The 27,193-nt window shown below is 36.8% G+C and overlaps 1 protein-coding gene across 1 annotated transcript in view; it reads left to right on the plus strand.

The window, feature by feature from the left end:
- Positions 1-735: 735 nt before the first annotated feature.
- Positions 736-27,193, plus strand: part of SPTLC1 (serine palmitoyltransferase long chain base subunit 1) — a gene marked incomplete at its 5' end in the record, with an annotated part of 32,284 nt that continues 5,826 nt past the window's right edge. The window contains 11 exons of the mRNA XM_017742728.1: positions 736-864; positions 8,385-8,479; positions 13,170-13,263; positions 13,725-13,797; positions 18,067-18,199; positions 19,910-20,039; positions 21,805-21,894; positions 22,601-22,708; positions 24,110-24,205; positions 24,494-24,590; positions 26,064-26,118. Of these exons, the coding sequence (XP_017598217.1) occupies positions 736-864; positions 8,385-8,479; positions 13,170-13,263; positions 13,725-13,797; positions 18,067-18,199; positions 19,910-20,039; positions 21,805-21,894; positions 22,601-22,708; positions 24,110-24,205; positions 24,494-24,590; positions 26,064-26,118 (1,100 nt within the window). The remainder of the gene's footprint in view (positions 865-8,384; positions 8,480-13,169; positions 13,264-13,724; positions 13,798-18,066; positions 18,200-19,909; positions 20,040-21,804; positions 21,895-22,600; positions 22,709-24,109; positions 24,206-24,493; positions 24,591-26,063; positions 26,119-27,193) is intronic.

The following is a 27,193-nucleotide window of genomic DNA, read 5'->3' on the forward strand; positions in this document are numbered from 1 at the left end:
CGGAATAACTGGACTCATCATTAATACTAGGTGTCCAGTGCTGATGTCATAACTTCATATCTACTTCAAACTAGCTGTGCTGCCAGAGCAAACTGATTTTAACCCTCCAAGCGCCAAAGAGGCTAACTTTAACTTCGATCAACTCTTGTGTTCTGGTTTGCTTTGTGTATTCCCACACATTGTGTCTACACAAGAGTAAAGGACACAAGGATACTTGAGGTGACTCAGTTGGTTTATACCTGATCAAAGTGCCTGTAAACCTGACAGAAGCTGCCTATGAGAACAGAATTGGCTTTCTTTGTAAATACTAGCTGTCCCTGCTGGTGGACTGTAAGTTATAAAAATGGAGGGTTGAAGTATAGGTGACACAGACCTTCAGGCTCTCAGGATACTTCTGCTTGTTTTGAAAGCTGTCTGCCTTTGTGGGTGCTGACTGGTGCAACATGTATGACTTACCTGCCTTTACTCGCAGTATTCAAATTATGTGTGGAACTGAAATCAGTTATCAGTTTAGAACGGGCCTTGTTTATGAACAACAGACTAAATCCATTCAATCTCAAGTTAACAGCTACAAGTAGTAGCTGCAAAACATTCCACTTTCACATAGTTGTAATTTTAACTGATTTAGAAATACATCAGCTGATGATCAGCTTTAGGTTTTTTTCTGAGTGTGCTTGTAGGAACAAAATAGTTGTGTTGTGTCACACACTTCAAATAGAATTCTCTTTAGAATGATTTTTGTACTTCTGTTTTCAGGCTCCTGCTTACCATCTCATTTTAGAAGGAATTCTAATACTATGGATAATCAGACTTCTTTTCTCCAAGACATACAAGCTTCAAGAGCGATCTGATCTAACACTTAAGGTATGGTGAAAAACATATTTCTCTTTAGAGAAATAGTTCATAGCAATTGATGCATTTGGCTGTTGAACCACTGCTGCATTATAAATGGTTCTGCTTTTTTTCTTTAACTTCAAAGGGTGAGCTTACTTTGGCCTCAGGAACTGCTTGTTGCTTAAACATGTCAGTTTGTGCTTTTAAAGTAGCACTGTTTGAGACTCTGAGAAATAAGAAAACTGATGTGAAAGTGACTGTTAAGCTATGAAAAGCTGGCATTAGCTCTACTCAATGGAGGGCTTTATTTTAAAAATGAAAGCTATGTTAAAAACACCCACCAAGCAAAATGAACTGTAAGCTTGTGTCTGGTGGGAAAATGGTCAATCTGTATATGTGGTGTCTATAAGTAATAACTCTGAGAATTTACAGTGGGTTCCACAAAAATTGTGGTTTAGCAGAAGTTTCACAGAGGACAAGTCCTGCCTGACCAGCCTAGTAGCCTTCTGTGATGGAGTGAATCCATCAGTGGACAAGGGAAGGGCTACCGATGTCATTTATTTGGACTTGTGTAAAGCCTTTGACATGATCCCCCCCTCAACATCCTTCTCTCTAAATTGGAGAGAAATGGATGTGATGGGTGGACTGCTAGGTAGATAAGAAAGTGGCTGAATGGTCTCACCCAAAGTGTAGTGGCCATTGTCTCTGCATCCCAATGGACACAGTGACAGGTGGTGTCCCTCTGGGATCTGTACTAGGATCAGTGTTATTTGATATCTTAATTAATGGCTTGAATGATGGGATCAAGTGCATCCTCAGCAGATTTGCAGATGACACCAGGCAGAGTACTGTGGCTGACACACCTGAGGGAACAAGATAGAAAAGTGGATCCATGGGAATCTTCTGAGCTTTAACAAGACCAAGTGCAAGGTGCTGCACCTGGGTCAGAGCAAGCTCCGGTATCAGCACAGGCTGGGGGATGAACAGATGGAGAGCAGCCCTGGGGAGAAGGACTTGGGGGTGCTGGTGGGTGAGAGGCTGGACATGACCCAGCCATGGGCACTCACAGCCCAGAGAGCCAAACGTGTCCTGGGCTGCATCCAAAGCAGTGTGGGCAGCAGGGGAGGGAGGGGATTCTGCCCCTCTGCTCTGCTCTGGTGAGACCCCACCTGGAACACTGCATCCAGCTCTGGGGTCCCAGCACAGGAAGGACAGGGACCTGTTGGAGTGAGTCCAGAGGAGGGACACCAAGATGATCAGAGTGATGGAGCACCTCTCCTATGAGCAAAGGCTGATTAGCCTGAAAAAGAGAAGGCTTCGGGGTGACCTAAGTGCAGACTTCTGGTACCTGAAGGCAGCCTACAAGAAAGATGAAGGGAGACTATTTACGAGAGCATGTAGTGACAGGATAAGGGGCAATGGCTTCAAAGTGGTGGGTTTAGATTAGATACTGGGAAGGAATTCTTTACTGTGAGCCTGGTGAGGCACTGCCACATATTGCCCAAAGAAATTTTGGATGCCCTGTCTGTGGACGTGTTTAAAGCCAGACTGCATGGGGCTCTGAGCAACCTGGTTTAGTGGGAGGTGTCCCTGCCAGTGGCAGGGGTGTTGGGATTAGATGGAGTTTTATGTCCCCTCCCACCCCTTCTGTGACTGGAGGCAGGAAGTGAACTAAGCAGGAATCGATGGCCGGTTCAGTTTTGTGCTTGGAAGAGTTTGAATTGATGTTGGGATACTCAAAGTTTGCTATCTTTGGTAAGAATACAGAGAAGGAATGAGTGTGAAGGGAGCTCCAGTGCAATGAAAACTTAGTGTTCATGTCATCTAGGAAGACATGCCGCAGCCTAAGTATTTTGGAGGATACTTTTTTTTTGTTTTGTTTTAAAGAGTCATTCTCTCTGCAGTCAAAGGCAGGAAAAGGCTCTTTGCAACTCTTGGGTAATTGGTGACCCAAAAAAGTTGAAACCTGTCTTTTCCTTACAAAGTAAGAAATTCACTCATGTATCTCTATGTGCATCTTGGATTTTATCATGCAGTTGCAGGTCATCATCTTCATTCAGGACGGACAATTTTGCTGAAGCTGAGGTATTTAAGAAAATTCTTAGACAAATCTGTAATAGTGCTATGTGGAGAAGAAAATTGTTCTGTGTCTTTTCAGCTGGGGGCAGTAAACAATTGGGAGATTGCACATGTAGCCAGTCTGCTACAGCTCAATGAAAGCAAGGGTTTAGAAGGCTGTCAGGGGCAAAAACATGTGGAAGTGGCTTAGGCTTAAATAACCTTACTTTTGCAGGTTGACAGTATTAAAATTCACTAGACAGCAGTTAACAGACTTTCTGAAAAACAGAAGCATGCAAATATGTTATTGCTCTGATACTTCTGTTGAGACTTTTACAAACTTTACTGGGGTTGAAAGGTGAAAAGGAATGTGAATACTGGCAAAAATGCAAAGTGGTCAAGAATTACCTTGTATATAGATAGACTAGATACATGATTCACATTGCAAGTTACAGAAGCAAAAAGTTACACAGTGCTGTGAGCTGTATTGAAGGAAAGGGTTTGACTGTTGAAGACACCATAGGCTTGTTACCTTTATCTTGATGGGGAAAAAAAGCCATGAGCAAATGCTCTTTGTTCTGATCCTGTGTTCAAGTTGGCTAGCCATGAAGGAGGTGCAAGTTAGAGTAGCTGACTGTATCATTGACCTTTGAAGACAGAAGTAGTGGTTGCTTTAGGAAGAACTGTATTTGGAAGGGAATGTTTTGTCTACAGATAGTTCACTGAAAGTAAGCATAAACACAGCAGTGAAGTTAGAATGTGAGTACATCTTCTACAATTGGAGGAATTAAGCAAACTGATACATCAGAGTCATGGAATGATTCAATTTCTCTTTCTACAGTGTAGATAATTCTTGTGAAGAGAGCTCATGTATTTGTGTAGGGGGATAGCTGTGAACACACAGAGACATGCCTTCTCCTTAAACTTCACTAGAAATCTGCACATAATTGACACTAGTCTGTGTTGTGGATTAACCCCAGTAGGCAGCTGAACATTGCACAGTTGCTCACAAAGCAAAGGAAGAGTAAAAGCAAGAAAACTTGCAAGTGAATATAAAATTACTTAATAAGCAAAGGAAAGTGGAAGAAGACAGAAAACAAGACAAGTGATGTAAAGGTGGTCACTCACCACCTCCCATGGATGGACCAATATCAGACCAAGCAAAAGGTGACTAAATTCCTTAAAACCGCTGTTCTCCCTTTTATTGCTGTGTGACGTCGTATGGTACGAAATCTATGTTCGGTTAGTTCAAGCCTGGTTGTGTCCCTTCCCAATCTCTTAGGCATCCACCAGTCTATTCAGTCAGTGTTAATGAAGAATACAATTACTGCACAGCCATCTTAGAGATCTGTTACGACTAGTCAGTCCTGGGGAATGAGAAGCAGATGACACATTGTGCAACCTAGTGCACTTAGGAGTCGTGCTTGTAAAACAGTGAAGAAATCCACCCTGAAGGTGGCTTCTAGGTTCAGTCAAATGTGTAGCAAGAGTACTACGAAATCCAGTGCAGAAATCACCTTTCAACTGACTGACTCTTATGCTTTGGTAACAGTGTTTGTGTGTATTCCTACTGGTTCTTTTAGAAAATAGTGTCTCCCAAATCATTAACTAAAAAGGTGGAGTGCTTCTCCGATACTGTAAGTTCCTGATAGTTTCACATTTTAGGAAATGTAAATAAGTCTGTTGCCATACAGGATGCTAGACATAGATTCTTATGGGCTTTCACACAAAGTAAAATCTATAGAAAGTGACAATGAGGACTGGAGTGGGCTGTGGAAGTTTGCACGGCAGCCTTTAGCTATATGTAAAAGGAAGGTACCCTGCTATTTGTCTTTTACTGTGCAGTAAATGGTAATGATGCTGAGCTTTTCTCTCAAAATCTGTGAAGTACTACTAAGAGTCGCATCTTACCATTTGCAAATGGGAGGAAGAGTGTTTTCCTTTGATTTTAGAATTTCCACTGCAGTAGTAGCATGGGACACATTTTATTTGAGTGATATTAGTCAGGAGGCTGGAAAGTTCATATTGGAGACAAATGTTTAATGTGTGGCTGAGAAATACAGAGATCTTGAGAGCTCTGTTTTGCAGGAACTGCATTCATAGACCAATCAGATATTCTTCTATAGGGAATGGCAGAGGTAGTCTGTTCTTGTAAAGGTTTTCAGTAATTCTGAGCCAAGACTCCCTAGGTAGGTAAAATTTCTCTTATGTATGAGCATACGTACATACATTGAAAGAGAGAAATTTCTAACTGGTGTGCCCATTATTTGTGCCAGTTTATCCCATTATGTTACAGGAGTCTAGAAATACTGTGAAATTAAAGACGTGTTATCTGAGGACCAGTAAATAAAAAGTTTTATTAATCTTTTGATATTAATGCAGAATATGCATGTATGACATCGTTTCAGAACACTACTGCTAGCTAAGAACTGTCTTCATGAGCAAAATTGCTCATTGTTTTTTTAAGAACCTGGGTAAACAAGGCAACTTTTTAAATAATTTGCGTTGAATGTGTTTACAGCCAAGTATTTTCCTTACCCAAGGTACATGGCAATTAAAAAGCAAAATCCACAACAGAATGCAACCACCCAAAACCGTTGTATATGTATGTGTGGGTATCTGTGTGAATTTAGATAAATAGATTTAAGATGTTTTTATGTATAAATATGCACAAACGAATGCAAGATTCTGCTACAGGTAGGGTTAGGCTTCAGAGAGCCAGAAAGTTCAGAGTCCAAGGGATATTGGGGCTGGAAAAGTCATGCTGGACACCCATGGAGATGGGGACTTCAGCCTCAGCACCAAGCTTCCATTACTGTTTGGGTTAGGGCTCAGAGAGCCAGAAAGCCTAAAGCTAAATGTATAAAAAGGTATGTATATTATAATTTATAAAATATACTTATAAGCATTTTAGAGATATATTTTCATGTTTATTTTGTATTAGCCATAAAATAGATACTTTTTATAATGTTATTTATATTTTATTTATTGCTTATATAAACTAAAAATAATTATAAAAAAAATATAAAAGGGCAAGAGGAAAAGTTGAGGGATGAGTTCACTTACATTACAGTCCAAGAGAGCGAAACGGAAGGGTTTGAGTTAATTCTTTTCATCAAGTGGATATTTTCAGTGCAGTGAACTAATGAGAAGTAAGCAAATCAACTACATATGGAGGATGTTAAAGTGTGAATTAAAAATTTGGTTTCTTTTTGTGTTTGAAAATGAACTTTTTTGTTGACATTGGTGTGAAATTTGATCTGTTTAGGAGGTAGAAGATAGAAGTATTTTGATGTTGAGTCACTGCATGAGAGTCTGCTTCTGCCTCGTCCTTTTGTTCAGAGGCAGATGGTTGTGTTTGCCCTGAACAGTCAGCAGGACAGGCCAGGGTACTGAGGTATTTGGTGAATGGAAGGAGGAAAGGATTTGCATTGTCCCATCCGCAGTGGTGGGTGGCTGGTTTAGGCTGAGATTGGTATTCATTTTAATCATCAATGTCTCCAGTCCCCTCCTCTGCTAGGAACTGGTGGAAACAGAATACATGAGATGTGAATACGCAAATGTTTGTCTATGTCCATCAAAAACCAAAATGCTATGTAATGGACGAGGAGAATGAATGTGAGCTAGAATTAATTAAATGGTGTTGTTTGAAATGATGATTAGACTTCTTCTGTATGTTCTCAGTTGTGTTAAGAGAAAAATCAGGGTGTTGCCATGTCTCATCTGTGACTTGTAAACCTATGCTGTTAGTTTGTGTGCAGCAAAAATTTAAAGGGAAGAATGAAAACTTCTTAGAAATTAGTATGAATGTGGGATAGAAACACTAATTAGGAGTTGCTCATAGATCTCAACTGCACTTGGACTGTGCTAGTTTATTGTAATTACAGTGTGCATCTATAAATACTATTTTTCTTACTGCTAAACTCCTTGACAAAAGTATTTTAATTGATCTTGTATCATTTATTGCTAAGCTGCTAAGCTTTGATGATATTTTGTACACTTAGCTAAAAAATTTAGACTTTAATGAAAAAGTTAAGTACATGCTTACACAGTTTTAATTCTGCTTTCTTTGAAGAAAAGGAGTTTTATATTGCGTGCTCTTCTGTAAGGCTGTTCAAATGTTCTGTGTTCAGGTCTCAAACAGAAGAAACACCATGCTTCCTAAGTCCTTCCCTCTAAGGCATTTGATGTCAAATAAAGCTTTTCTTACTTATCCTTCCATAACTGACAGGCTGCACCACTTCTCACCTGAATTATTTTGCTGCCGAATTAAAACAAAACCCAACAACCCTCCCCCACAAAAACCCCAAGCCAAAATTAAACACAATGAAAAACTTCATCAATCATCTACCCTGTGCTCCAAAATGAATGTAAAGCTCTTGATTCTAGATACACTACCCGTTAAGGATTTTGGGCCTTTCAACAGCTACTGTAGGAGCAGAATGAAGGCTGCATGAGCATACATCCTGCTTTATGATTGTCAGAATTCTTTGAACTCTTGTGGAAAGGTATAAGATACTACTGGGCAACTGCAACTCAGGATGTGGTTTCCCAATAGCATCAGCCAGTCTTGGTTGGGATTGGGACTCTTGTGGGTTCTAGCTGAGATTTATATCCCATCCTGCTTTTGCTGAGTTAGTTTTCATCTGGATCTGAGTAACACTTTTGTCTGATTTTGTAACTGCTTCTGCCAGCACAAGGAACAGGAATGTGTGGCTGGGAGAGGACTGCACAGCAGCAGCTGCTGGCTTGCAGTGTGGTAGATCAGCACCCTTAGTGTAAAATTATGTCTTTGATTTTTAATTTTCCCCCCAGATAGTGTTGTGAGATGAGGATGGAATTTTCTCTCTCTCTTGGGCTGTGGTTGTGGTTCTACTCTGAGATTAACCTGAATTTAGGTACTACTTTGAAAATGAATGTGCACTCAGTATTCTTCCATAGTTAGGTGCAGGATATGTTGTTTAGTAGTTGTTGTTACTTATTCTTGAGCATTGACAGTTTTTCTTGAGTATATCCTTCTCACATATGTGTTATTTTGCTAAGTATTTTAATGCCACTGTTGTTGAAACAGCAGTGTTGAAGACTTGAGAATGTAAATTGAGGCAATCTATATTAAATTTTTATGTAATTCATGTTCAATTACATAAACTGTAGAGGAGGATTTTTATATTTAACAGGTTGAATGAAACAGTATTGATTAAAATTTGGTGGGGACATCATGTTAGTAACTCATCTCTTGATTATCATACAAGATCTTTAATACACAGACACATCTGTTCCATGTTTCTTTATACCTTCTTCCCTTTCAGATTTCATGATTCTGAGCCTCTCATTTAAAGATCCTGAGATAATATATATTCTAAGTGTCTCAGAAAGGTGACATGTACTAGCATACATGATTTCTCATTCGATTGTTATCAACTCTTTATTAGTGCATTATGTATTTTCTAGGGGAATTCCCTCTCAAACAGTATTTCTTTTCTCCTGATCAGGAAAAAGAAGAGTTGATTGAAGAATGGCAGCCAGAGCCTCTTGTACCTCCTGTGCCAAAAGATCACCCAGCTCTCAATTACAACATTGTTTCAGGGTAAATGTACCTAAAATAAATTCTGTTTCTTATTTCGACTCAAATACTTGATATCCGTATTTTTAAGCGTATTGCTCATTAAGCCTTTCCATATCCTTAAAACCTTTCATAAATGAATTGCATTTTTAGAGAGCTGGTCTGAATTTACCTCTGAAGAGGTCTTGGTTTTGTAACATTATCAAGAGCATGCTACTAAGAAAATCTTTCTTACTTTAAATGTGGTTGTTAATTTTTTTTTTCAATATTGGGGGTGGGAGAAGGAATGCTGTATCTTTGCCTTCATTATGGTTCTGTATTGCTTGGTATTAATTTGTTTCATTTTTTCTGAAAACATGGACTTAGACCTCCAAAAGTGGATACCACCCTCTTACGTCATCACGAATGACTTTAAAGAAGTGGGTAGCCACTTGGCACTTTGTTGTGGTTTAACCCCAGCCAGCAGCCAAGCCCCATGCAGCCACTCACTCCCCCATCAGTGGGACTGGAGAGAGAATTGGAAGAGTCATGGGTTGAGATGAAGACAATTTTATAGGGAAAGCAAAAACCATGCAAACAAGCAAAGCTAAGCAAGGAATTCATTCACCACTTCCCACGGGCAGGCAGGTGTTCAGCTACCCCAGGAGAGCAGGGCCCCATCACATGCAACAGTTACTTGGGGACAAAAATGGCACCACTCCATACGTGCCCTCCTTCCTCCTTCTTCCTCTTCCTTATATCCTGAGCATGATGCCGTATGGTCTGGACCCTTTGGTCACTTGGGGTCACCTGTCCTGGCTGTGTCTCCTCCCAACCTTCCTTGCACCTTCAACTTCCTTGCCAGCATGGCAGTGCAAAAAGTAGAACAGGCCTTGGCTCTGTGTAAGCCCTGCTCAGCAATAACAAAAACGTCTTTTTGTTATCAATCCTGTGTTCAGCACAAATCCAAAACACAGCCCCGTACCAGCCACTGTGAAGAAAATTGACTCTACTCCAAACTCAGCACACATTTCATGAAAAGTTGATATTTTTTGGACAATCAGAATTGGAAATGCTGGATGGTAAATGTTTTGTGAGGAAATTTATGGCTCAGTGTTACTTTCTTGTGTGTTACAAGGCTTTTAAAATGTCTGATGACTTAGGCAAGAATCACAGTATTTCAGAAATTGCTCTGAAGCTTCTTTTCACAAGCTTCAGATTTGCGCGTCAGTAACTTTTACCATGTAAGCATTCATAATATCCTTCTATTGACACTAATATATTGAATATAATATTGACAATAATTTGAAATAATTTAGTGACAGTACAATCATTTGCTGTCATAGTGAGCTCCATTCTGATGGTTCTACTACCACAGAAAAGTCTGCCATATAAATGTGATGCCTGTTTTAATTAACTGTGATGTGAACAATTCTTCTGTTATTTTTCAGAATTTTGAAACAAGCAATACTATGGAGTTAAAAGAAGTGTTGGATGTTTAGAAAACCAGAACAAATATATCTTTTAGAGTGATTCAGAAAATGTTTAAATCATTAGAACTTTCCAGTGCTTACAGCTAGGAAATGTTTTGTGACAGAACGTTAATATGTTGTGGCTATTAAACCCGATAGTAGCTGTGGGGAAAACTTGACATTTGTCTTGTAACATTTAAGCTGACGACTGACGACTTCCCCACAAGTTGCTCAACAGCTGTAGACTGTAACTTTGACTGTAAAGTTAAAACATGTTTCAGGATTAATACAGGAAGAAAAACGTCTGCATCCTGATTTCAGCTCAGGAGCATTTCCCCTTTTTAACCAGCATTTTAGGGAGACCGTATTTATTGAGGTAGTCTTCTTTCAGTTATTTTCATGTCTATTATGAGTGGTGATTTACAAAAATCGTAATCATAAACTGATTTGGATTTGAAGGAACCTTTAAAGGTTATCTCATTTCAACCACTGCCATTTGGACACCTTCCATTAGACCAGGTTGCTCCAAGTCCCATCCTGCCTGGTCTTGAAGACTTTCAGGGATGGAGCATCCACAGCTTCTTTGGACAACCTGTGCCTCACCACCCTCACTTATATTGGTAATACTGTGTGTTTACAGCAATATGTGGGGATTATAAAAGTTCATAACCACTACAGAAAAACTTAAGTATTTCAGTAAAAATTTTGACTCGCTGTGTGTATGAGGCAGATTTCCTCCTCCCTCAGTAGGCCATGCAGTTTGTGCCCTCTGTTTGTATTCTCCTTTCTGCATAATCAAGTAACATTGCCAAATGATAAGGAAAGCCAAAATCACAGAGACATGTCCTAACCAGAAAAGTGATCCATCTTGAATCTATGCTGAAGAAGGTACCCACAGCAGCTTTCACAGTCCAGAAATTAGTTACTTCTTGTAGTAGCCTTTCTGTGAACTAATCTATGCAGGATAGCTTAGTTGTACAAGATCTCACTCAGAAAATGTAAATCTATTTCCTAAAACAGTACATCTGCAAAATTTTCATGCTAATTCTTGTTCTGCTTTAAAATGTCACATCATTAGTACCTTCTTAATTTTCTTTTGTGACTGATTTTTTTTCAATATATGAAACACTTATGTGAGAGGCCCAAGAACAGTGGGCGTGCTTTCAGTCCTTGAAAGACAATTTCTAAAGGATTTGCTTGCAAGTTCTTTGAATATAACTTGAAATTATATTTTTATTTACTGTTTAAGCTGGATCACTCAGTATCTCATAACTGTTGTTCCTAACCATGGTACCTAATGAGCTGTTACACTAGGGGAAGGGAGATACATGAAAAGATAAAAAAAAATCAAATGTTTCAGTGTTTCCCTTTTGCAAAGACTTAACTGTTTTTATTGTTGAAAGGCAGGGTTTATGATGCAATCAGCATCCATGTTTTGGTGATAATTATTTGCTGAAATAACCTTTTCCATTTGTATTTTCTAAATAATCACTACTGTTTCTTTAGAAGTTTGTGTAAAATTCTGATTGCAAAGTGTGGCCAAGTTTTCATGAGGGCTGCAGTTTTATGAGGGCCAAGTTGTTGGTGAACATTAGTGTGTTTTCTAGGTTTGAGAGGTGAAGCTGTCCATGAGGCAAATTGTTGTAAATTGACCAGGTTTGCTAGTGTGCTGGGAATATACTGAATCTCACGTTAGTGACAAAATGCGTAAATATAGGTCTGTTCTGGTGAATATCTGTGAAACTAAATAGTTACTTCACTTAGTAGGACATCCAGACTTTGGTACAGCTCATTGATTAGCTGGATAGAAGAACAGATCCAGGCATATTTTTGATGGCAGTCGGTTCCCCAAGACAGTTTGCTGCACATTTCTATAATGCTGCTCCGGTGCAGAAGATGCACTGCAGTAATGCAGGACAGCTCCTTTGTGGGGACAGGTTCAGCATTCAAAAGACACACATGCACTGTGTTAGTAGAAAGCTTTCCAAAGCTGTTTAGTAAACTTTTGCAATTGCTTAGTTGAAGGAACATGTGCTCAATTTTTTTAAGTGAACAGATATAGTGTGAAATCACGGAGTTTTTTAAAGTGAAGTTCAGGCAGTTCAGTGTTTTTCTTAACTTGCAGTGAGTGAATAGCTTGGACTTAAAAAGTTTATTTGCTTTGCACACCAAATGTACCCATTGAAATATTGTCAGCCACCAGATTTGGAACAGCTGTGCACAGGCATTTGACATTTGAGCAGCCCTGTTTAATTTTGATGGAGAAAATTGCTCAGTGCTAGTTTTCTACATGGAAAAGCTTGTGGAAATTACTGTGTCCGAGGAATAGCATAGGATCTCAACTGTAGTATTTGACAGCAGATACAGAAATGGACAGACATAGGGTTTTGTATTTGGCTTAGATTTGAGACTTCTTACACTCCAAGTGATTAATTGAAACTTTTGAATTTGTTGTATTGATGTGTACAGTTGCCAAAACTGGTTTGCTTCTGGTTCTATAGAACACCGTACACAGACATGATGCTTGTATTTAAAAGGATAGTATTTTAATTATCTCCAATTTTTTTGGTTTTGTTTACCTGAATCATATTTTAGGCCAGAAAATTTTTTTTCCCTTTTATTCATATATATTATGCTCTTGTTCATTTGCTAAGAGTGTGCATTTTCACACTTTCTCTGTTTTCTGGTTACATAAATTACTCAAACCATTGCAGATTAAACTCAATTGAAAACTTGAGGTGATAGCTGATAAAATAGTTTTGTCCACTTACAGCTAGTACCTCTATTTCAATAGCCCTATCAGCACAAGATAGGTATTCTGGGGTTACTTTATGACAAAAACGTTGATTTTGAATTAATTTTTCTCTTGGAAGTAAGAACAATGAAGTTTCCTTTTTATTTTTAGTATTTCTTCTTGAAAATAGATATCACTTTGCTTTTAACGGAGAAACTTTATTTATCACTTCAGGGGTCATCTTTCTATGAATTAAGTTTTCAACAAGGAATCATTAAATATCTCAAGAAACTATTTGCAGTTTATTAAATGACGGGAATATAGGTTTTGTTGAGTACAGTGCAGTATATTTGTGACTTGACAGTGAACTTAAATACTTATTGGCAGCTGCAACGGAAGAAGTAGAAAGAGGGAATCTTGAAAAACCTGTGTGCCTTCTGTTGTTGAAAACCAGAACTCCTGTATTGTTTAGCTGTTTATGAAAATGACAATTGTTCATTCATAACAACAGGTCTGTAATTTTTTTCAGTCCTCCCACCCATATAATCACTGTTAATGGCAAGGAATGTATAAACTTTGCATCATTTAACTTCCTTGGACTTTTGAATAATGAAAAGGTTAAGGTGAGTTCTTCCAGTTATTCTATTTGTGTGATATTCCTCTTTTATTTTGTCTGTTATATTGGCATAAATAATAGCTACAGAAAGCATGAACTTCATCAATAACATATTGAAAAGTAGGAAAGAAGATTATAAACCTTGTAATGCTGTGCTATTCAAGTTTGTATTTTTACTAAAGTTAATCTGGTGTATTTACTGCATGCCTAGTTGGTTATCAAGTTAGATTAGTATTCAACGTCCTTAAGTATTAGAATAAAATGAAGGATGCTTAAACACTTGTCTAAAGTAGTTTTGAGGTGAAATTACTTCATAGAATTCAGTACACTATTATACTTTCTGTGAAGCAGGTTATGTTACATGATACAAAAACTGATCTGTGTACATTGGTGTGGAATTGTCAGTGTGAAGTGTATAGAAGAGAGAGCTAATGCAGGAATATTTCACATAATTCTTTCCTATTAAAGAGTGCAGCCCAGGCTTCTCTGAAGAAATACGGTGTTGGCACTTGTGGACCCAGAGGATTCTATGGTACTTTTGGTGAGTAACTTTCTTTGATCTGCCTTTAAAGGTGCTCAGACTAGTTTTGTAAGCCAGCCAAAATAACGCAATATGTAAGCAAAAAGTTATTTCTGTTGATCTGAAGAACAGTTATCCTCTAACGCATATTTCACTGTAGTTGTTGAGGATTGGTAGTGTTTATTGCTCCTGGCTTTGTTTCTTACTATTTTATCTGTTTTCTTACTCTTTCTAATGCTGGTCTTGGAGGAGAATTGCAAAGTTTATAATCTTTTTTAGTTCTGGTAACCACAGTAGAAAGAGAAAATAAACCTATTAGAATTTAATAATACATGGTGACTGTGAGTGTAAATGCCAGTGTGAATTACCGACCACAAGGGGGCAGTCTGATTTCTGTGATAACAATTATTAGCTGCATTTCTCTAATGCTGTAGTCAGAATGAAGTTTTCCACTGCTGATAACTTCAGTGTTGTAATTGAGAGACTTTATGACCTGAGCAGGTGTTACTAAGGTAAGGGGCTTTTAAAATTCTTCTTAAGAAGTAGTAAGTTGTTAAATATCAGGCTCTGGAAATAGTTCTTTACAGGCATTTATACTTTGAAATATTGCATAGAAACCGAAGAGTTATACATGAACAGCTGCACAGTTACAGGCTAAAACCATCAACTGATTTTGTGAACTTTCCAGTCTCTTCTGAGAGATGATGGAATTCTGAGGGTGTCTATACTCAAATTATTTCATAGAGTTAGCTTCCGGTAGCCTTGACTTGAATTCAAGACAAACTTGAGCTTTTCTTAATTAATCAAACTAGTCCTATAAGTGATCAACTAGTTGCTATACCTAATTTGATTTTATAGAAGTCTATCTATCAGAACAGGGCTGAGTCTTGATACCAGTCTTAGGGATTGTTCATTACCTTGGAACCATAATTTGTTTCTAAGGAACGTACTGGTAGCCCACTGATTAGTACAGAGAGCGCTTATAGGAAGCTAGATTTCCCCACTCATCACAGTTCAGCAGTGGTCTCTTGGAATTCATACAGACTTCTTCCCCTCTCTTCCAAAACACTGAAGTGCTCAAAAAAACTTACGGAATAATAATAACCTTTTGAATCCAAGCTGATTTTAAATTTTGTGAAGTCTTTCACTTTGTTTCAAGTGATTGCTTGAAACAGGTTAAATTTGTTTTTTTCTGGTAAGTGAGAGATTCTTCAGATTGTTTCCTGTCCTCTTTGGAGGGCTAATCCTAATGTGTAAACTATAGCTTTTGCTATTTATTGGCTCCTGAATTTATTGCGTAAGCGCTCCATTTCACAAGGCAAGGAATCTAATCTGCGGCATTGCTACTTGACATCGCTAGAGAAGAAGTGATGTTATACTCGCCCATTTGAGGTATCATCTTTTACACACAAAGTAATGGAGGCTACATTTTAAATGGCAGACAAACACCTGCTCTACTTGTTCAATCTGAAATTGTCTTCCCATTTTCACCTAACTTTAAACATTTGAGTGTGGCATCCGTGAGAAGAAACACTTCTTGCATCACTGCGTGCCTTAAACTTTTCACACAATTTTTCACTTGTTGTTACTTCAGTAAATGGGTCATCTTCTGTGCAGAACTATACAGTTTCCTTTTACATTCCTACGTATAATTTAACTGATGGTTGTTGATTGTTACTGCTCAGTTTTATCCCCTCTTAGAAGCTGATATCAGTATTAGAAATCTCTATTTGAAATGTAGATATTGTGTTATAATTTATTTTGAATGGAGACTTGGTTCTTCATATCTATGCCACTTTGAAGGTAATTAATAGATTTAGTGAGTCCCTTTTAAGACATTTTTACTTTGTGTTGTAATCCCGAAAAATGTATCTGTGCCTTTAGCCTATAATGAGCATGAAATAATTGTATATTTACACATACCTGAATATTTGTGGGTATTTTCTTCATAACTCTCATTTCTTCTGTTTTTGACTTCCATGTGAGCATATGCTAGGCACTAAACAGGCCTTTCATAATAGTTATTAACAATATTAGCTTTATTAATGTTTCATAATTTCATAGAAAGCTGTTCCAGTCTTGTCTTCCTCTGTGCAAATGTACTCCAGGTGGTGGTTGCAGTTTTCAGTTAAACTAGGTTAATCCAAGTGGTGTAACGAGACTAAAGTGAATCATTGCAATAGAGGAGAGTCAGATAGTATTTGGATTTTATCACAATGAAACCTTAATATTGCCTTAACACTTTTTAACCTCATGGTTTTGAACTTACGTGTTCTTGCCCTTGGCAAAATTTACTTAGGCTTGCAAAACTTTTTTCCGTAGCACAAAGCTGAAGATACTTGTTAGCTGCCCTTGCTATAAATACTTGTTTTGCCCACTGTTTTTCACCTAGACCTTGCTTAGTGTAATGGTAGTTGTTGCTGAATAAAGCTCGGTGAGAAGGGTGCAAGTTCCAATTTTGAACAATGATGGTCTTGTCATCTTTTTCAGTTAAATTGTGTAAGTGGTTTCCTCATTTGGTATCAATAGCTGACTGCTCAAAAATAGTAGTTCAGTCCTTATTGCCCCTAATTTGTTATTTTCTACAGGGCTTCAGAAAGAAACATTTTGTACTGAATGTTGTTTATATTTCATGTTTTAAATGCTATGTGGCCAGTCTATTTTAAAATTTTTTTGTTATTGCTGATCTTTGTTGGGCTTTTCATTCAATATATCAAAGGTCATCCTATCTGTTTGGAAGCCTGATTGAAGACTGTTTATGGATCCTGAAGTCCATGTAGCAATGACACAAGAAAAATACACAAAGATTCTGGAAGTGGACTATTTACAATCTCAATCAAGAAAGTAGATGAGATAATTCCAGTCAGTATCCTTCCTTCTGAAGGCTCTGGAGAGGAATGGATATTCTATATGTCCCTGAATGTTTGGTATATCTAGTGCAGCTGGATCAAAATGACAGGGTGCAAAAGAAAACTTACAAATCACAAATGATTAACTGTTTGTTTTCATTTAAAAGCAGTGGGAAAACCAATTCCTTTCTGATCTATTTTTTTTACCTGATGCCCAGGTAAACATTAGGAAAGGATTGTTGAGGCTTTATATTTTGCAGGCTATAGATAAAATTCCTCTTTACTGTGATTGGGAGGCTGTTTGAATAAATACCCTTTGCTTTTATTAATAAATACATCAGACGGCTGTGTCCTTTTGGGGAAAGATTCAGCTAGATATATTTAATATGGCGAAGTTGGGATTTTTACGATACCCTTTCTCTCTGCACCCTTTCTGTTGGTGTCTCGTCAGAAAAGGCAACACTGACATAACCACGCCCCACAGATTATTGGAAGAATCTACGTATAACTAATGTTGCTTTATTTGATTTTAGTTTCAATGAACTTCAGTAATTGCAAAAAGATAACACTTGGCCAGTGGTGGTCTTTCAAGTCACACAGTAATGATCTCTATTTGGCTTTTAATCTTACTTATTTCCCGGTGATAACAGGCATAATTCTCTGACTATTGCTAGCAGAAGCAGACAGTGGCAATAGAGTTAGACAGTCAAAATAACCGTTTGTCTGATACAGGTTATTTTGCTTAGTTGGAATACTTAATGCTGTGGTTACCCTTTGTGCAGCAACAATCCACTCCCCATGTGGTATTACAGTTTTTAATATTTTGATTTCTGACATTGGTTATTTTGACCTAATTGGCTTGGGAAATGCTGTGTGTGTGATTGGGTCAATATATCTTAAGTGTGAATAATCTCTGGCTTGGAGGTGTGACCTTTTCAATGGGCTAAATTGTGTTCAGGAGATCGTTTGTGACTTGCAGTCTGACAAGAGCAATTTTCTGTTATAATCATAGCTGTGCTTATGTAGTGCAAGCATCAGCTTGGAAGAACTGACAGTCTGCCAACAGGACCTCATTAATTTCTATAAATCACATAATTTGTTTCCTGACTGTAGTAGCTGTGCTCTCTAGTCACAGTCCAAGAAGGCTGCATCATTTGTAGTCTAATCACAAGTAGATTTTAACAACTTTTGCGTAAGAACATTAGAGAAACATGTTGCATAAATATTTTCAGATCTGTCAAAACTTGTGATTAGTTACTTGTCCGTTTAAGTGAAGCTGGATTGGTTGCAACTGGGTTTTGGAAAGTTACTTGTTTTAATTCTTGTCCTACAAATAAATGTTCTCTCTTCTTCAATTGGATGATTTCTAAAATAATAATAGTCTTTTTGATATGAAAAAAAGCTAGCTATCTAAGACATTTTTGATTTTTCTCTCAAATAGATGTGCACTTAGAATTAGAAGAACGGCTAGCAAAATTCATGAGGACAGAGGAAGCTATTATATACTCATATGGATTTGCAACAATTGCCAGTGCTATCCCTGCATATTCAAAGAGAGGGGACATTGTGTTTGTGTAAGTATTGTTTTCTACTTGGGAAATTCCAGATTAAATAGTTTTCCTTTCAATTCTTCTTTTTCATGATTGCTAATCATATTGTTGAACATTTAAAAATACTGCTAGTTTTGATCAACGATTATATAGTACAAAGTTCAAATATTTTTTCTTTGCCAAATACTACAAATCAGTTACTTCTTTCTTCATGAAAGCATAGTCATGGGCACTCAGCTTCAAAAAAAGCAAAATAACTTGTGCATTCAAATACTAATGTAATTCTAATACCTAATTTTCTTCTTAATAAACTATACAGTAATACTTGCTTTTCTCCTGTTTACCGCTGGCTTCTCACCTTTCTTCCAGGACAGTTGTTCCCCTCATGCCTATTTGCATTGGTTTAGTTGGATAAATATTGGTACATATTAAAGCAACAGAAGAATTGCTGTGCAGAATCAAATAAAGGATTTGGCAGGCGCAGTATCTGGTCCTTGAGAATAGCCAGTCATGTTTTGTGAAGGGATGATTCAAGAACTGGGAGAAACAATGTAACAGTACTCAATTTACGGAGCCAAAGAAGAGGGTTTGGATTTAGGAAGATGGATTTTTCTTAAATCTTCTGATTCTTACAGTACTTTAGATCTTTAATATCCACAGTGTTTCTTTGACATGCAAATGGCTGACTTGAACATTTTATGAAAAATATGAAGAAATACCTGTTTCAAATACAATACATACTAATTTCTATGGATGCATTTGATTTTTAGACAGGGATTTTCCCCATGCATTTTCCCCATGGAAGCAGGGAATGAGTGTCAGTGTGGGACTCAGCTGCCTGCTATGGTTAAACTACAACACAGTGATACTTTTGTATTTGTCTGCCAAAATCTCTCTTTGGTGCTCTCTTTTCTAAGTGTAAGGCTTGCAGCCTATTTGACGTCTTTACAGAAGTTCTTTCATAAATTTAATCATGTGTTTTGGTTGTCTTTGATATCTTCTGGATCAGCATTTTTGAGACAAATGACCAGGATTGTGCACACTACTCAAGGATGCCAGTGTACCCTGGATTTAGTTATCTCATACTGTTTCACCTTCTCATTGACAAAAGATCTCACTGTATTTGAAAGCAGCTTGGTTGAAATTACTGCATTTGCCATGTGCAGGTTTGCTTTAGCTGCCACTTTTACAAGATTAGTTGGCCTAAGCAGCTGTGAAATTGCGTAGCCCATCATAGCTGGAAATTTGCTGTCCCAACACTAAAAATGGGGGGATTGTTCTTTGGACATGGAGATATAATTTCTCAAAGGATATTAAGATGGAGGTTTTGAGTATTTGGAGGACTACAAAAAATGTTACAGGCGCATCTTTGTGCTTTTTTTCTAAGACCCAGAGCAAATGGAGTGAGAGGTTTCTGGGATGATTACTGTGGTATTGTACCTAGTCCATGGAATGCTGTGCTCAAACTGCCGTCACATACAAACAAAAGGATGAGTGTAGATTTCAAGAAAAAATCTGCTTGCTCGCTTTTAGTGTCTGTAATACACATAAAATTGAGAAGCTTTGAAATGAATTTTCAAAATGTAAATAAAATATACGGTGCTTTAAACCATCTGGTTTTGTCTACAGCTAAGTACAAATATCTGCTCAAAAGAAAGACAGTTCTAATAGCCAGCTTTCTTTGAATAATTGCACCATGTTTAACAAACTTAGAAGGGTTTGCTGTATTTACAGAGATGAAGCTGCCTGCTTTGCTATTCAGAAGGGATTACAAGCATCTCGTAGTAACATCAAGTTATTTAAGCATAATGATATGGCTGACCTTGAACGACTGTTGAAAGAACAAGAGACTGAAGATCAAAAGGTACCATTCCTTTGAAGAAATATTTGTACTCTTTTGTCCCACCTCCCCCACATTTTTTTTACTGAGTCATGTAATTGAATGGATGCAGTGCTCAAAGGCAGTTACTTGGTTTTCATAACTATCTGTTGAGCAGTTAATGTTGCTTATTTAATTAAGATAATTTAAAAATAAAATATTTATTTATTTGCATTTGTTGTCTTAACCCTTAGAACTGAGCTCATCAGCATTAGTAGCAGGGGAATATCTTTACAGGCAGATGACTGAAGTGACATAATGTTTTTCTTTTCTTTAAATACTATTACAGAGCTTTATTTTTGGATCTCTGAGAAATTTATGTAACTGTATTTACCTAATAAATCATGCAAGTTAATTACCACTTTGATTGCCACACTATGAAATCAGCACAAAAATGGCTAGTCCTTTATAGAATCAATATGGTTGATTTTTTTTCTTAGTCTTTCCCTATCATGCATTCAACTCTTAAGATGTTCTCTCTCTTGAAAAATTTGAGTCAGTTTGATGGCTTGCTTCTCATTCTGACAGTAATGCAAAAGGATGCCCAAAAGCAGTTACTAGGATCAGGATCAGAAAGTTGATAACTTATTAAATTAGTTTTAAAAGAATTAATTGAGTAGCTATCATGATTGTATGGTTTGTTTGCACATTTTGTGATAAGACACAGGAAAAGTAGAGTAGATAAATTGTCAATCAGCTTAACGTCAGTGTACATCAGTAATGGATCTTATTATTAGCAAATTTATGGATAACATACTAGTTAACATGCCTTGTGGAAGATACATACTGTCAGATAATCTTTACATGTGTTTTTAGATGTGGTTTTCAGACTAATTTGTGTAACACATTTGGTTTGTTAGAGCAGAGTGCTTTGAATTAGCTAAAATTTCTTACTGTAATCAGCTGAATGTGAGCATAAAGTTGGTGGGCAAGAGCTTAATATAGACCATGTGTGTATAACTAAGACGTACTGACTAGAAAAGGTCATATCATTAGAGTTGGTAAAGCCTGTAGAGCAAGACTGTGACTAGTTTGGTACCTACCACACAGAAAAGTCAAATAGATGTTTCTGAATCTTTTTACAAGAACTGAAAAATGAAAGAAGTGTGACTAAATATCCTTATTCAGAAAATAGCAATAAGATTCAAAGTAAATAACAGAGGAATGGCATTTTAAAACAGCGAAACTGAAATTATACCAATTGAAATTTAGCAGAAACAAGTGAGAGATATTTTAATGGTCTGTACTGTATCCAGAGATCAGACAAGGACTTTGTAATGTGTTATGAATACTTTTGCATTGTGTTTTACAAAGACAGTACTTGTAAGAAGTTTGTGTTGCACTGTGAATCCTGGTGCTCAAAACCCTTGTTGAAAAGTCTTCTAAATGCTTAGACTAATGATGAGTATAACAGAGACCAAGATTTGTAGTATTTGTTCTGTGGTTACATTGGTTGTATTTTATTCATAAAGTTCAAATGGATTGGTATAATTTGTTGCAAAACACTGTGTCTTAAATCATGTGTAGAAGTCAAAAGCTTTGAAATTATTACAAAATAAATAAAAGACAAGTAGCCCAGTGAGGCATTTCAACTTTTGTTATAGACAAAAAATAAGTTTAAACTTAAGTAACAGCTTATTTGAAAAAGAGGCCATTCCCTTCAAAAAAATACTCCCTATCAAAAAAAATTTTAGAGTTTTGCTGGTTTAGTAACACTTGAAATAAAGTAAAACCATATCTTTCCCTGAAGAATCCTCGAAAGGCCCGTGTAACTCGAAGGTTTATTGTAGTGGAAGGATTGTATATGAACACAGGAGACATTTGCCCTCTTCCAGAGTTGGTAAGTGGTTTTAGTTTGCGTTTTGAACTGCGTATGAAAGCATGTGTCTAATGAAATAATAGTGATGTGTAATTAAGCCTACATAAAAAAGCTCTGCGTGCAGTTTTTTAATTTACCTTCCTGCTTTCTCACGTGTTTGTGAAATGGTGATTCCAAATCTTAACCTTGTTTTGAAACTTCTGATTAGGATTCTGAAGCTATTGAGACTTAGAAATGAATATCTGACTGTGGTCTTAGTTTTTATCCTGTAAAATATACTATATTTTCAGCTACACTGTATGATACTAGATTGTTAAACTAGGTTATATCTAAAAAAAAGAAAAATAAAGTTTCAAAGAAACCTTGATACAAATGTCAGAAATAATGACTCCAAGGAAGACATTTGCTGTTCAGCATAAAGTGGCTTTTTGTGCAGGCTCTACACTTGTAGATGGTGGAAGAAATGGTGTGGAAATGCATCATCTTGAAAGTACTTGAGAACCTATTAAAAAAAGGGATTTTTTAATATATGAACATTTGTGAAACTTGTTCTAGTATTACATGGAGGAATAATTTTGAAGGCTGTTAAAATGTCTTAATGACAGAACAGAATTCTAGAACAGACTTTTATGCAGTATTCAGCATACTGTCCTTGTCTTTCTTTACCATATCTCTCATTTTGTCACCAAATTCTGACATATATTTTATATAATTTTCTTTGTTTTAGATAAAATTGAAGTATAAATACAAAGTTAGAATATTTTTGGAGGAGAGCCTTTCCTTTGGAGTCCTTGGAGAACATGGAAGAGGAATTACTGAACACTTTGGAATAAATGTATGTACTTTTTTGTTGTGAATGGAGATTTGTACAGAAGCAAGTTGTGCAATTGTTTTCTAATACCTGTGGCATTAACAGATAGTTTTTTAGTGTACAGTAGACATTTAGATACGGGGATTTTAAAAATACGGGTTTTTTTTAAATATAGGTTTTTTTAGCAGTCCTAAAGCTTTCAGGTCTTGGCAGTCTTTCATGTGCTTACTTGAAGTAGTTTTACTTATCTTTAATGACAAAGATAACAAAAGAATTTTTACAGTGCATAATTCTATCCTTTTTTGGGACATGCAATGAGATAATGAGTACTGTCTTTTCCAGCTGCATACACTTAAAAGTGTCACTCTGACACAGAAGTATTTGAGGTCTTGGAGTAAATAAGAAAGATCTTTGCAGTATATAGCCATCCTGTTTTACTCTATTGCCTTTTACTCCAGTGGAGAAAAATAGGATAAAATTTTCAGTGGTTCTTGCAAAGGTGTTATTGTGGTACTTTACCAGCAGATTAAGCCGAACTATTTTTCCAAGGGTCCACTTTTCATGTGTTTATGCAGCTGAGGAGTACTTTGGAAATTCAAAATGGTATCCTTGCAGCTGCTTACTACCACAGTCCCCTGAGCTGAGGTAAAGGAAGAAGAGCTTTTTGTTTGCCAGTGTTCTAGTGTGGAGCATCTCTCACTACATTCTGACAGTATCTGAATTCAGCTTGGAAGTGAAATAAAAAATTCTGAGAATCATTCTGTCTTCCCCTTTGTCCTGTTGCTTTCAATTAATACCAAACATGGAAAAGGGAAAATTAGTTTAGAAAAGGAAACAGTGTTACTGTGATACATGCCAACTGCCATCTAATTAACTGGCTTCTATGTTAAATTCCTTTCCAATTAATTGACTTTTACAATAAATTAATTTATGGACAAAATCTTTCAGAGCCTGGCAAAAGAAAATACTTGCAACTAACAAGTGAAACAAGACAATTGTGTCTCTAATGTTCAGACTATTTTAATTAGGTCTATGCTTAATTTTAATCACATTCTACCTTCTACTGACTACAGTGCAACTTATACTCTTAAAGGAAACTGCCACACTGAGTGCATTGTGGAATTGTCACCAGTATCTAAATAATTTATCTGTTTGTGTTCTTCACATTGCAATACCTGGAAGAGGGAGATCATATGCAATTTACTTACAGATCCATAAATCTCAATTTCCCAAAGTCCTTTCTGTATTGCTCAAAAGTATTATTCTTATTTCAGTTGTACTTTCATTTTATTATGTCGTAGTTTGGTAGATCTTCCCTAGTATTCATGGTAATATGAAACAAGATATATTTTTAATAGGTTAACTTATAAATGGTCTTGATGCAATCAAAAGCATCTTTTAATAATTTGTTGATTTAACTGACAGATTGATGATATAGATCTTATTAGTGCAAACATGGAAAATTCACTGGCTTCTATTGGTGGATTTTGCTGCGGAAGATCTTTTATTATTGATCATCAGGTAAGACAGATCTCTTTTTAAATAGTCTGGCACTATTAGTTACTTATATATAAGAGTTAGTTATTACTCTCAGTTAGCAAGTATGATATAGATGATTATGCAGTATTTGATTCTATACAGAAACACTCTGGTTCTATGAAATATTGTAGATGAACTGGAGACCTGCTTTGAAATCCTTACATGTACTTGTAGGTGTGGAGGAGAGGCTGTTTATATGTACATGAATTACTTTTTAAAACATTGTCTACATTACTGTAAAAAAATTTTTTTTTTCCTTTTCTCCCCTAGCGATTGTCTGGTCAAGGCTATTGCTTTTCTGCCTCCCTACCTCCTTTGTTAGCTGCTGCTGCTATTGAGGCTCTGAATATTATGGAAGATAATCCAGGTACATAATTCAGGAAAATGTTGTCCTTCAGTTTTAATTCACCCCAGACTAATAAGTTGAACTTCTCCCTACTTTTATTCCTCACCTTTTTACTCTGATGTCCTCTTTATTTTTTTGCTAATTAATTTTGCATGCATGTTGTTTTCTTCATGTTATTTCCCACTCTGCTTTTCTTCTTCAGTCTTTCCTTCCCTTTCCTTCTTACAGCTGAAAATAAGCTGGTTATTTGAGGCTAAGAGGGACACGGGTGGTTTTAAAAAGCAAATAAGAAATTTTTATTCTGCTGCTTAGATCAGTGATATGCCTCTTCCCTAAAAACATTCCTTCAGCACAAATGAAGAGAAGGTTAAATAGAAACAAATGGTAATATATTTCCTCAGGACTGAACAACCCTCTCCTTTCCACTTGCACTATATAATTAGGTTTTTTTCCTTCTCTAGTTAAGCATTCAGGCAAGAGTCTCAGGAATGATCAGGGTGCAAACTGTCTGCAATTTTGCAGGACCAAATACAGGGCATTTGTATAAAGTCGGCAGGTAGAAATTTCTGCTCTAGGAGTCAACTAGAAAAGCCCTTAAAGATAATCTAGTTCCCACACCCTTGTCATCAGCAGGGACACCTAGACCAGGACTCTAATCCAACCTGGCCTTGAAAAATCTTTTTCCTGACCGGGAATTGAACCCAGGCCACAGCGCTGCCAAATCCCTGCCACTGGAAAATCTGGGAAGGAATTTTACTTTCATTTTATTTTTTTTTAGGAAGTGGACGGGCTGAGAGGCACATGAGGACAAAATTGGCCAAATTGTGTATTGAAGGTTTTAACCTTCATTTGCATCAACAGATTGGAGGACATCTGCAGAGATGCAGTATTTAATTTGTGACAAATAAATGAAAATTACTGGGTAGCCCATGCCCAGTCCTCTGAAGTGAAATAGAATCAAGAAAAAATTAAGAGTAAGTTACAGGGCTGTTAGGTGTAGTGTAGGTTTAGCCTTCACCAAGGAAAGGAGCCACGATTTGGAGATCCAGGAGTCAGTTTCCTCTTAAGGAATCTGCAGTGAACTGGGGATAGGATCAATGAGCAGCACCTGCATGGCAATAGATATTTATGGATATTTATAAATTGGACCTGCCATTTCAGTCCCATTACAAAGTGTTTATGTCATCATTTCCATATGGTCATGAACAGCAGCAGCTCCATATGCAGCTGGAGTAATGAGATAAAGGGAAGTAGTGCATTTGTCAGGACTTAAAAGCTTGTCATTTCCTGGCAGAAGTGGGAATCGGGAACATTAAGAAGAGTAGTAAAGAGACTTAGTAGTTTAAGAGATATACATACCTTTGATTCCAGATGCTATATTTGAAATCTTAGAGAAATAGAAAGTAGAAACAGGAAATCTAAGCCTTTTCTTTTTCTGTTTTGTTTTGGATTTTTTTGTAATGTTTTGTTTTCTTGTTGTTTTTTTGTATGTAGACATTTTTCAGACTCTCCGGGCTAAATGCGAACGAATTCACAAAGCTTTACAGGGGTAAGTGTGGCGTTTGGGGCTTTTTAGGCTTTTATTTGGCTATGCCTTTATAATGCCAACTTTAAAGAACTTTTCTTGTCCAAATCTGTTTCTGGTTTTACAGATGCTTAGCGTGGGATATGTACTCTCAATTATGTATGTATTAAAGGAGGAATAGTATTCTTTCCCAACTGTCTGTTACGCTACTAAAAAGAGTCCACGTTTTTTAAATCCCTCACAGGTTTTTAAGTGAGATTATACCTTAAGGCTAGTGAGGAAGTCAGCAATCTCTTACACATTAAAATCTTCAGGAGAGTGTGGTAGCTCTCAGCAACACAAAGTGTTGATAAAGCATTTTGAAAATTGTGTAAATAAAAGCATTTGGAATGAAGCTTAGCAGATACTCTTTCAGACAACCCAGTGGACCTTTCAGTCACCTTGAATACAATATTGTTCTTACATATTTGACTTGAACATTAAAATAGTAAAAAATTACCCGTTGTTCCGGAGACACATAGAAAATTGCTAGAATTTATCTGAAAAATAAGGTTTAAAATTTCCTAACACAATGCTGTTTTAAAACACGACTATACTGACTAACTGCTTTTTTTTTCCTGTCAGGTATTGATACTAGAAAGATACAGAAATTGCTGTGATACTCAACAATCATTTAATGTGCAATAATTGTGCAATTGTATTTTACAATTCTTCTTCCTGAATAATTTTCTGTTGCATATCCCAGAAATTAATAACCTTTAAAAACACTCATACAAAATCTCTAATGCATGATTAATTATACTAATTTCTTTGAAATCATACTACCATGAAATTATCCCAGTCTTCTTAAAAGGTGTGTTAAGCAAGCTTATCAAAGTCCAGAAATCAAAATTACACCTCATAATTGATATGCATTTATATGACCTGTTAATTTTGGGGACCAGAGGTCTTGCTTGGATATTGGATACAGATTTTTGGATGGTAATAACTCAGTCCTGATTGTGTGTGATGTGTCAGGACAATGACAATCAAATGGCAGTCATTCAGTCAAATTCTAGAAACCCAAATAACACCTGTTTCTATGTACAGTTTAGGGAAC

The sequence above is a fragment of the Corvus brachyrhynchos genome, unplaced genomic scaffold, assembly GCF_000691975.1.
Source record: "Corvus brachyrhynchos isolate BGI_N302 unplaced genomic scaffold, ASM69197v1 scaffold408, whole genome shotgun sequence".
NCBI classification, from domain to species: Eukaryota; Metazoa; Chordata; class Aves; order Passeriformes; family Corvidae; genus Corvus; species Corvus brachyrhynchos.